Source organism: Thrips palmi, unplaced genomic scaffold (genome assembly GCF_012932325.1).
Source record: "Thrips palmi isolate BJ-2018 unplaced genomic scaffold, TpBJ-2018v1 HiC_scaffold_3, whole genome shotgun sequence".
Taxonomy (NCBI): domain Eukaryota; kingdom Metazoa; phylum Arthropoda; class Insecta; order Thysanoptera; family Thripidae; genus Thrips; species Thrips palmi.
The window spans coordinates 5,115,353-5,127,431 of NW_023144630.1; the positions used below are offsets into that span (position 1 = coordinate 5,115,353).

Here is a 12,079-nt window from a genome sequence, read left to right on the forward strand (position 1 = left end):
AAAATGGCAACAAATACACTTTATACTGACATATGTTGTCACGTTAAGTTTTGCACCATTTCACATGTTTTGGAGGGTGCTGAAAATGAAGAGAGAATCCATTTCAACATCCGACCCAGGTTCGAGACATTATGGGACAAAAGTTAGCCAGAATTTAAGGGGAGTCAAACCAAAAATGTCATGCAGTTTGACCAGCGTACGGATCACATCACCCTGCACATGAAAGGGGGGTCTAGCACAATAGTTTGAACCGAATGCTGCTTTGATGTGCGATCAGGTGTCTTTGTGGAGAGATGTGTGGCGAGAGAGTCTGCCGAAGGCAGACCAGCGCCGCAGGCCAAGGTAGGTGTTAACGCCAGGCGTGGATTGTCGAAACTGACGCAGCATCGCGAAGCCTGTTACGACAAGACACGGTCTGACGTACACCTACCTTATTGAGATTTTGAGTGCCTTTATCTTGTCAACGACAAAAGGTAAAAAATTTAAGTACAGGGTAATTTAGATTTAAAATTTAGTTTTGAATTTAAGTTACTCTATGCGTAACATTATTATTTCTAGCCGTTTACGAAATAAAATGTCAAAAAACGCAAACACTGGCAAAACTAAAGCTTAAGTATTACTGTTTTCAAGCGTAATCAGGTTACGCTTGAAATCAAGCGTAACAGGCTCTTCCGCCAAGATTCCCCCTATCTAAATGCATAGGGGAATTTCTAGACTATGCTTGATTTCAAGCGTAACGTCTTGAAGCGTAACTTTATGCTTGATTCAAGCATAGAGTTACGCTTTAGTTTCACCAGTTAACAAATGTTAAGTTAAGTTAGCACGCCCTGGACCTGCGGGCAGGGCGTTACTTTGAGCATCGTGGAACGTGATTCACTCTCTCAGGCCACACGCTGAATATCACGTACAATTTTGTACGAGACATCACAGTTTTTGGTGCGCACGAAATTTTCGTACAAATTTCGCACGGAAAACTGCACATTTTTCGCCATTTTTGCACGGCATTGTACAAACTTTTGAACAAATTTATATGAAAGTTGCAAGTGCACAGAAAACTGCGATGTCTCGTACAAAATCTGTACAGATACAGTTAGTGTGCACACACTAAATGTCATGGGACTTTTTTTGTCCCACGGTTTATGCAATTTTAAGCACATCCGACGCTGATACAATTTTGTTCCCGTCTGCACTGTTATCCAAGTTGTGATACTTTCAACACAAAAACGTGCGATAATATCCAAAATGTGATTCCCACGAATCATTGCTCCCCAGATGCGATGACTTTTGTATCACAAAATTTTTGCAATGATCATCGCACATTTCTGCAATGAAAGTAGGAATTATTGCACAAAAATGCGATGATGGCAACACAAAATCTGCATTCAATACAGTTTTTTGCAATGATCATTGCAAAATTCTGCGATGCAGCAGCTCATCACACCTTGTTGCAATAATCATCACAGAAAAGAGCGATGAAATTTGTATCGCGCTGAAAGTGCGTTCTGCATCGCAAATGGAATAACCGTGTGGTGACACATTTTGTCCGGCGCCAGCTACAACTTGTACTTTCACTAGACAATTTGTCCCGCCTGGCGGACACAAAATTGCATCACCACCGGATGTGCTTAAAATTGCATAAACCGTGGGACAAAAAAAGTCCCATGACATTTAGTGTGCAGGGCTCTCGTCAGCGGGGCTCAGTCGAGGCTCGAGTCGGGCTCCGCAATGGCCGAGGCTCATGTCGACTCTGCCATTCACTGCAGTACCCTACTCACACGTAGCATGGCGAGCTCCTGGATGGGCAGGCGGCACGCGGCGCTCAGGTCGTCCCGCAGGTCCTCGGGGGGCGGCTGCTGGAAAGACAACTGCAGCCGGCGCAGGCACGGCGCGCGAAGCAGCACACGGCGCAACGCGCCCACACCACGCATGGTCTCGATGCGCAGCCACAGCGCCCCGCCCTCGCCCTGGAACAGGAGCACCGATCAGGGCCCAGCCAAATCCAACGGAACCAACCGGGACTGACGAAAAACCCGACTGCTGTGGCACTCAATGTGGAGGTAGAAGCCGAAAGATGTAATGTAAGACTCCGTCCTGGATCTTCCAGGACCGTCCTGGTTTCCCCTATGCTAAAGGAAAACCAGGACGGTCCTGGAAGATCCAGGTCCAAGTTTTACCGTGTGGGTATGAGGAGCGTCCCAGAGTGGGCCAGGAAAACTGGTGGAGGCGGCCAAGATTCGAGACGCGTTTTGAGCTCCAGAGTTGCTCAACATGATTCGAATGGGGCGTGTGACCCCCCACCAATAGATTGCTCTCCGAACGAGGAATCCATTGGCGGGGTCACACGTCCCATTTGAGTCCTGTTCATCGACTTTGGAGCTCAAAACGAGTTTCGAATTTTGGCCACCTCCACCGGTCTTCTGGCCCACTGTGCGTTGCCCGTCGACTCACTCCCAGTGGCCGCGTCTCCGGCTCCCAAGGCTTGTCCGGCGCCTCCTCGAACGACACGCACACCCGGCTCCAGAGTCGCGCCTCCATGGACACTTCGCGCCACCGGCGGCAGACGCCGTGCACGGAGAACAGCACGGCCTCGGGCCCCGCCAGCGCGAAGATGAGACGCAGAACGTCGTCGGGCAGGTCTTCCACGGACAACTGAAAGCAAGACAGGGACCGACCGGCCATAAATCACTTGTCGTTGGACACAAGGGCGCAATGGGGTGGAGCGATAGATCTAAAATGGAAAAAGTTTTTAAATGAAAGAAACACTCTCGTTCCAGGAACGTGACATGACGTTAAAACGAACGTGACATTTTGCCACGCTCGTTTGAGCGTTGTGTCACGTTCGTTTGAATGTGAACAAGCTAATTTTTTGACCGCATCACATCCAAACGAATGTGACCCAACGATCAAACGAACGTGACATTATGCCACGTTCGTTTCTACGTGATGTCACGTTCCTGGAATGAGAGTGAACTCTTGGAGCCAAAAAAACAGGTTTTGCTTTGACTCATCTCGGAACGACTTCATAACGTTCTCGTAAACGCTTAAGTAATAACCCATAACTTATGACTGCTTTCAAAAAGAATAAGTTATTTTTCTAGCCTATTGAATTTGTGTTTGGAAGTATTAGCAACAGTCCATACCGTCCATACCCTTAACCTTTAGCAAACAGTGTGTTTCGTTACTGAAAGCAGTGCTAGTGGAATCTTGGGTTAAGGATTTCCTAATAGAGCACACGCTCTTGAGAGCGACCTCGTGGGTACACGTTGAAGAGAGTGTACCAAGTACACTGTTCGGGTTCGAAAAGTAATTTGGCGGCCTAGGCAATTTGTCCGTCACACCGCGGGGCGCCGACAGGCTTCGACGAGGACGAGGGTCCGTCCGGGGAGGGAGGGGGACTGCGATAGCGATTCTCGCAGCCGGGCATTAACACGACGATTTCCATTGAGTGGCGGAATTAAGGTGTCACGAAAGGCTTTACTTAAGAGGCAAGCTGACGACGCTGAACTCACAAAGACCCTAAAACGCACTGCAAGAAAAAGTGTGAAAAGTACAACAAAAACTGTACAATAAAAGTACAACAGGGATTGTAGAAAGTAAACAAGAATTTTACAAACCAACGAGGCCTGGACTGCCCAGCACTCGTCATGCCGGTTCCATTGTACTTTGTACAACAAATGTTGTACTTTGAAAGTACAATAAATTCCTGATAACAAATTTGCCAGAAAATTGTGCACTGTTGTGGTTTTTTCACTCTTAAAGTCTTATGGTGAAGATTCTCCATATTATGGTGAACATTCTCCTTATTATGCTGGTGAAGCGGACTTCGTAACTTACAGTTCAAAATTCATTGTACCTTGCAGATATTTCGTCGAATTTCTTTTGAAATATGGAAAAAATCTCCACCATTATATGTTGGTGCAGCCATTCACCGTAAGACATTTAAACTGTGGAGAACTCCACACTTGACATGTGCAGACTGCAAACTCTGCACATGCAAGTTCATGAACTACAAAGAACTGCAGAGACTGCAAGTTCCAAACTTTAAATGTCTTACGGTGAAAGGCTGCACTAACATATTGTGGTGGAGATTTTCTCCATAATACCAACTAAATTCGTCAAAATATGCATTAGGTACAGTGAAATTTTCAATGGTACGTAATGAAGTCAGCTGCACCGCCATGATATGAAACATTTTCACCACTCTCTTAAAAACCTTACGAAGTATTTTAAGCATACATATGACAGACTAAAATACTTTGTTATACGAAGAAATAGTTCGTAAATTACGAAGTATTTTCTTTGTAAGCTTATGTATGCTCAAAATACTTTGTTATACAAACTATATTTCTTTGAGAGGCTCAAAATAGTTTGTAAGGTTTTCTCAGAGCATAATATGGACAATCTTCACCGTAAAACATTTAGAGAGCACACCTTCCCATTTCAAAAGCGGAGTTCCTAGTTTCACAGTGTCGTTTTGCCCCCCGAAGGGCGCGAGTCCTTCAACGTCCTGCACGCGCACTGTAGGAGAGGGGGCGTGGCTAATAAAGCGGCCTGTTGTCGCGGCGGCGCGCTGGAAAATTTGTTGTTGTCGGTAATGGCCACTGAGATAAGGAAGGCACAGTGGGCCAGAAGACCGGTGGAGCGGCCGCAATTCGAGACGTGTTTCGAGCTCCAGAGTCGCTAAGAGGGACACCAACCGAACGTGTGACCCCACCAATGGATTCCTCGTTCGGAGAGCAATCCATTGGTGGGGTCACACGTTCGGGTCGAGTCCCATTTAGCGACTCTGGAGCTCAAAACGCGCCTATAATTTTGGCCGCTCCGCCGGTCTTCTGGCCCACTGTGGAAGGCCAGCAAGCGGTGGTTAGGTTAGGTTAGCCCACCGGGCCGGCGCGTGGCTGCGTGTCATTCCAAGATGGCCGGCCGACGCAAGGCGACGTGTTTGGCGCTGCTGGCAGCGCTGCTCGCCCTGCCCGCCGCCCAGCCCTCCCTCCTGCTGAAGAACAACACCGTGGCCGTGGACAGGGAGGCGCGCTACATCCACGACTTGCTCAAGCCCGCCCTGGTGCGCGCCGGCCCGTTCCCCCCAGCACTGGTCGTCATGGGGACGCCGCGGTGGCTGGAAGCGTTCCTGGGCCTGCAGGTAGAGGTGTGCGAAAGGTTCGGATTCGGGAAAATAGCTTAAAATCCGAACTATTCGAAAAGTTCGGTTCGAAGGTGATTCGCCTTCAAATCATCAGTCCCTGCCCTTTCCCGTTTGAATCGCGCGCTGCACACCAACCAGCTAATGGCAGCCTAAGACATAATTATGATATGTGCTCAGTAAATGTCTTACGGTGAAAGGCTGCACCAACATAATATGGTAGAGATTTTCTCCATAATACCAACGAATCGTCAAAATCTCTAAAGGTACAGTGAATTCTTAACGGCATGTTACGCGGTAGGGCACCTGAAAGAATTTAGGAGCCGAGTGACGTCACCGATTTCGACCGTTTTTTGTTGGATCGAGGTGCCCCAGTGCGTGGTAACTCCGGCCTTATAGGATTCTGTTATTTGACCGAACTGGAGGAGCAGGGCGCCAACGTGACACGGGCTAAAAACAAAAATCCTCCCGTGTTAGGGGCAAATCTGCAACGGAGCTATTTATCGATATTTGACGTATTTTTGATAGAATAATGCGTATAAAATGAAAGGAGGCGTAAATGAAACAAAATTATTTCATAGCAAGTTAGTTTAGACCCAATTTAGACCTTTTCAAATTTTGTCAAGCGTTTTTGCTTGTAGGTTGGTGGAATCGGGTTGTCGTCTGCTGAAGTAAATATAAACAATAAACAAAACATACTGTCTGCTATTTTGTTTACTAAATTTTGTAAACATCGTCTGCTTGTTTGTAAACAAACTTTGGTAAATGTAGTCTGCATGTTTGTACACAAGCTTTTGTAAACATCTCCATGTTTGTAAACTCTCCTTTAAGTATTCTTTGGGCCAAGATTTTGAGGTGTTTACTTGGATGGATAAGAGTTTATGTCCTTAATTCTTTGAAAAGGGATTGAGAAAACAATGTTCATATATTCTTTTTGATAACATTCTTTTATTAATTAAACGGCTGTTTCAGACACATCTTATAAATTTATTAGCCGCGACAGGCACACAAAAGTGCGAAGCCTTCTGCCACCAGGGGAAGACTGCAGCTATGGCATGAACACTCTAAATTGAAAGTTGTCTTCTTGCAGTGCTCGCAGCGACACTTTCTTCAGTCAAAGATTAGTGTCCTAGCGATCCAATTTGCGTCTATCTAAATGGTGCTTCTTCCTGGCAATTGTGAGTGCATGCTTGCAAGTACATAAAAGTACATAGTTGTGATCATGAACACACTTACAACTGCATGTTGCATGTATGCGCTCAGAGGCATGCACTCGCCAAGAAAGCACTTGTAACGGTCTACCTGCGAGCATGCACTCAAGTGACCCAGGCACATTCAACTGATCATAATCAGCAGGGCAAAATGGATGGGGTCTGGAACGACATGATCATTCAATGTGTTCGTTCCCATGTCAAAAGAATTGTTGTCGTTGTTTTCGCTGTCATCAACATTATCCATTCCTTCATTTGGGTGGGATTCCATTAAGCCTGGATAAATAAAAAGATAAATTAATTTTTGAGTGCATAAAAGAAATGGCAATTCATATTTCTTAGAACCTACCACAATTACAGGCATGTTCAGCACCAGAATTGCGTTTGAATACAGAAATGTTGTCTTGACCAGAAGATTCAGAAGAAGAGCCTAGACATACAAGAAAAGATTACTTAAAAAGTCTACCACAGCCCATTTCTCTTTGTTGCTTTGAGAAAACAAAAGGAAAACCTACAGGAATAATTGTTTCCTCTGGCCTCAAATTCAGTGCAGGTCTTGTAATGTTCACTCATGCTTGGAACAGCATTGCACTTGTGCTGCCCACTAGGATGCAAATCATCGGGACCAAAGCGCCTAGCACACACCTATTTATTGCTAAACTTCTTCAGCTGCAGCAGTTTAACTTTGACACAAATTAATCCACAATTTGTACCTAGAAATAAAAAAACAACGGGAGATTAAGTGAAAAGAAATATTTAACTGCTGTGCGTGCATGGCAGAAGAGGGCTAACAGATAAAAAGAAGAGTATTAGCAAACCAAGCAGAGCAAACAAAAACACAAGTTAAGAGGCTTTAAGCAAAAGCGTCAAAAGAAAATAATGCAGAAAGCAAGACAGGCATTGAAAACCATCCAAGGCATCAGAGCATATTCTGTGCTATAGAAGCCATATAAGAACCTAATAAATGAAAGAAACCAAAGAGAAGTCTTGTTAAAGAATTACTAAGTGTCTTACTCTGAATATTCTAGGCTTTTGCAGACAGATTACATACTTTTTCACATTGATAGAACATCTTTTATGACATATCAGCTGCACTCAAATGAAGCAGTAAATAAAACCATCTGGAGCACCACTGGCGTATGCTATTTCACGATAAGTTCCATTAAAAGTGCCACTTGCTACACATCAAACCGCTTACCCAGCTGTGAAAAGGATGGCAACACATCCAGCCATAACTTGTGCAATGAAATTTTGATCAGAACAGTATCTTGACAAGTACCAGCTTAATTTATCAACCAACAAACCGGCTGTAGGAACATACTCTTGATGCCAGCACACAAGTTATGCTTGAACGATTAATGCTATACGGGCTTGAACAGAATAATGTCACATTATTACCCTAGTAGACACAGCTCACGGATGCATCGAATTGAATGTTATATTGAACAGATTATCCAGATTGGTCATTCGCCACTTGAAATTACAACTTGTGAACTGTGTATACTTCATTACAACATGAATAACATTGGAATGAAAAGAGTGAACAAATTATATTGACTTATACATACCGGTTTTCATCCGTGTGAGGGAATCATTTGAAGCTGGCTTCGTCGTTTGTGTTTGTGCTACACATTCCACAGTTTTCACATTTGACAATGCTGCTGCCTGATGCCCGTGTAAAGTATCTCTTTCCATTTCTTTTCTTCGGTACCAAGGATTCCTCTCTAGCCTCATCCTCAGATCCTCTACGCTTTGAGTGCATCGCTCTGAAACCTAAATAGGGAAACAAAGAAGCCATAACACACGTTACACGCAACCTATATGAATGCGGCAGACTCCATTCTATCCTTTTCCATTCAACTTCAAGCCTAGATTCGGTTACTCTTACTATAAAAGAGTTAACCTTGTGAGAAAGCATGCTTCCAACAGATAGGCTATGATTGATAATGAAGGAAACATGTGAACATGTTAATAGATACTCGAACACATAGGGTTATTAATATTGAATAAAATGCAACTTGAGACGAAAGTAACGATACGTTAATGACATTACAGCAAATATCTTAAAATTACAGAAAATGTACGTACCTTCCGTTCCGTAGCACCGTGGAAATGGAGTGATTTGAACTGGAGTGGAGTGCAGGGTAGAAAACACGACATTTTAAAATTTTAATCAGTACTTCGTTAATAACCCAAGAACTTTCCTCAAACATCTTAAAATAATTTTTAAAGTCATTCATTTCTATTTCTAAGCTTTATTTCGCTTTAATTTAAAATAATATATATTTGCGAGGGCTTTTAGTGTTCTAGGGTTGCCATCCCTGCTCCTCCAGTTCTGAAACCCCCCAAGCGCCCACCTCCTTTCCCCCACCCTGGGAGTTACCACGCACTGAGGTGCCCGTCGCGAATTTGAATGTGCAAACGTCCAATGTGCACTGGTAAAACTAAAGCGTAACTCTATGCTTGAGTCAAGCATAAAGTTACGCTTGAAGACGTTACGCTTGAAATCAAGCATAGGCAAGAAATTCCCCCATGCATTTAGATAGGGGGAATCTTGGCGGATGAGCCTGTTACGCTTGATTTCAAGCGTAAACTGATTACGCTTGAAAACGGTGGGTAATACTACGCTTTAGTTTTACCAGTGTGTGGCTTCGCTCAGGTGCAAGGGGATTCGCGAGTATGTACTCCGTCCATTCCGTCGGAAATATATTATATATCATCGGCATGCCCTCCAAACAGCACTGTTTTTGTCGGAATGGATCTTCGGGGTATGTGAAAAATGCGATTTTCTTTAATGCCATTTGGCGATTTGCCAAGCCATTGGCAGTTTTTTTTTCACCATCACTGACATTGTTTTTGCTGAATTCATGCTTTCGCCCTATAGGTTCATGATTTACTGTGAAGGGTGCAAGATATGGTTTCATGGCCAGTGCGTTCAAGTCACAGAGAAGGCTAGCAAGGGTAAGTATATCGACCCTACACTCTAAATATGGGGTGCCCAGCAACTGGGCGCCTTTGTCGCCCGCCCCACTTTTTAGGGTGCCAAATGTCGCCCAGTTCCTGGGCACCTTTGTCACCCAGTCTCGGGGTGGACAAACCATTAAGAAACCTGCCTTCACCCATGGCTCAGCAGCGACTGAGGTGCCAAAGGTGCCCAGAATCTAGGCACCTTAGTCGCCCAGCATCTTGACACCTGAGCATGCTCTACCATGGGAGAGGGCCGGTTCCGGTTACTGTATGATTTGTCCACCCCGAGACTGGGCGACAAAGGTGCCCAGAAACTGGGCGACATTTGGCACCCTAAAAAGTGGGGCGGGCGACAAAGGCGCCCAGTTGCTGGGCACCCCATATTTAGAGTGTAGAAGTGACTCCTTTCCTTCTGGCTGGCGCTTGGAACTTATATGTTTCGTATCCTTGTTTGCACTAGCTTTCTCCGAATGGTACTGCCCATGGTGCACGCGGTGCCAGCAATCTGCTAAGCAGGTTTGTACGTTATCTTATTTTCGCATAGCTAAACAGGAAAGAGTTTTTATGGTTTATTTACTTTTTTGTTTTGTTTTGAAGGAACACCAGAAATTTCATGTTGACATCGAGAAAATGAAAGATGAATTGAAATCTATGAAGACAATCGTTGAGGTATTTATTGTTTCCAGCAAGCGAAATTTATTTTGCCTCCCGTGTCATTCTGCTAATACTTCAAACAATTTCTTTTCAGAATCTTCAGGGACAACTTCATCCTACTGAGGCTACCAAACAGAGTGAACTAAATTACCTGTAAAGAGAGGTGTTCAACCCTTGAAGCAGAGCTGGATAAGGTAAACCAGAGTTTTCAAAACTTCAAAGAAGAAAAGCTTCGCATTGAGAATGAAGCTCAGATTTGAAACAGAACGTGATGGTTTGAAAAGGGCGTTAGCATCCAAACAAGATGAGTTGAATAATCTACAACAAAGTTTGGAAAACTTCAAAGAAGAAAAGCATCGCATTGAGAATGAAGAAAAGCTCAGATTTGAAACAGAACGTGATGGTTTGAAAAAGGCGTTAGCATCCAAACAAGCAGAGCTGAATAATCTACATCTAAGTTTGGAAAACTTTAAAGATAAAAAGTCTCCTATTGTGAATGAAGAAGAAATGTTCCGTGTGGAATGCGAATGTGGCAATTTGAAAAGGGCGTTAGCATCCAAACAAGGAGAGTTACATAATTTACAACAGAACTTTGAAGACCTTACAGAAGAAAAGCTTCTGGTTGAGGGGAATCTGAAGTCTGAAGTTAAGCGAATCTCTGCTGAGATATGTTCTGTGATGGCGGAGAATAGAGAACTCAAAGCAACTTTATCTACTACTAGGGGTACGCGCCGTTTTGTTTGGGCGCGTAGTAGGCGAGCGATGCGTCTGTATTCTTGAAGAAGATGGTGAAGAATATATGCAAAGTAAGGTCAATACAGGGTCTTCCGTAATGAAAGGGCCGGAATTAATGTCATTTTCGTGATTATCTTACTGAAAACTGCAGGAAACAATGTGAAACTCAATTTTAAAATTTTGGTCCAAAATTGGTAAATTTTCGGGAAAGTAAAGGTCTGGGATGAAATTGGAAGTCATTTTCGTGATCAGCACACCAAAAACTGCAGGAAACTATGTAAAACTCGATGTAAAAATTTTGGTCCAAAATTGGTAAATATTTGGAAAAGTAAAGGTCTGGGATGAAATTGGAAGTCATTTTCGTGATCAGCACACCAAAAACTGCAGGAAACTATGTAAAACTCGATGTAAAAATTTTGGTCCAAAATTGGTAAATATTTGGAAAAGTAAAGGTCTGGGATGAAATTGGAAGTCATTTTCGTGATCAGCACACCAAAAACTGCAGGAAACTATGTAAAACTCGATGTAAAAATTTTGGTCCAAAATTGGTAAATATTTGGAAAAGTAAAGGTCTGGGATGAAATTGGAAGTCATTTTTGTGATCAGCACACCAAATACTGCAGGAAGCAATAAACACCGAGGCAATTTTGGTCCTAAATCATGTAATTCTAGTTGAAAGTATGGGTCTTCAGTTGTTAGGTTTTTTTTTTTTAAGAGTGTTTCCTGTTCATGGTGTCATGCCATGAACCCTGACCCTGTTACTCAGTCGAATAACATTTAACAGCCAGCGTTGAATTGCTTAATACGATTCACAAATACTTCAATTACCATTCGATATCTCGTTGTTACTGAACTTATGAATACGCAATGTTATTAGTAATACCTAAAAAGCCTTTCTCCCTTTTAGTTTAAACTAGTGGATTAAACTATATTGATTTATCTGCATTAATTAAAAAGAGACATATTTACAGGCAGGCTGATTGCAACTACTTTACGGAGAAGACCTTCTGTCAGGTCCAATGAATCGTTTCATAGAATCCAATGTCGAGGCCACTAATTGCTAAACGCAAGTTTATCTTATTCATAATGATAGTCATGATGTGTCATGATGTGTTATTTAATCTTTGAAACAGTTTAGCAAAAGTATTTACCTAACATTCTGAGTAAATTAAAAAGAGAGCCAACTCAAACCATGATCAACACAAATTACCAGTTGTCGCAGACAATGTATGATTAAGTTAAAAGAATCGTCTCATGAAATCATATGACCAAGTCAGTGAATCGTCTCATTGAATCTGATGTCAATGTCAAACCTTGAATGCGCTACACTCACTCATCATATGGTTTACTTTAAGGTTAGTACTATAGT

General features: G+C 43.2%; 2 protein-coding genes across 18 annotated transcripts in view; both read right to left on the minus strand.

Moving 5' to 3' along the window:
• LOC117648591 overlaps positions 1 to 12,079 on the minus strand; it is a 282,401-nt gene that overhangs the window by 139,630 nt on the left and 130,692 nt on the right.
• Positions 1 to 12,079, minus strand: part of LOC117648574 — a 41,435-nt gene that overhangs the window by 7,176 nt on the left and 22,180 nt on the right. For 16 of the 17 annotated variants that reach the window (XM_034391134.1, XM_034391129.1, XM_034391133.1 and 13 more), the window contains exons 3-4: positions 2,449 to 2,649; positions 1,776 to 1,964 (exon numbers count right to left, since the gene is read on the minus strand). In XM_034391134.1, the coding sequence (XP_034247025.1) occupies positions 1,776 to 1,964; positions 2,449 to 2,649 (390 nt within the window). Of the gene's footprint in view, positions 1 to 1,775; positions 1,965 to 2,448; positions 2,650 to 4,431; positions 4,451 to 12,079 lie in introns of those variants that run through there. The other variant, XM_034391137.1, reaches the window with a different exon arrangement.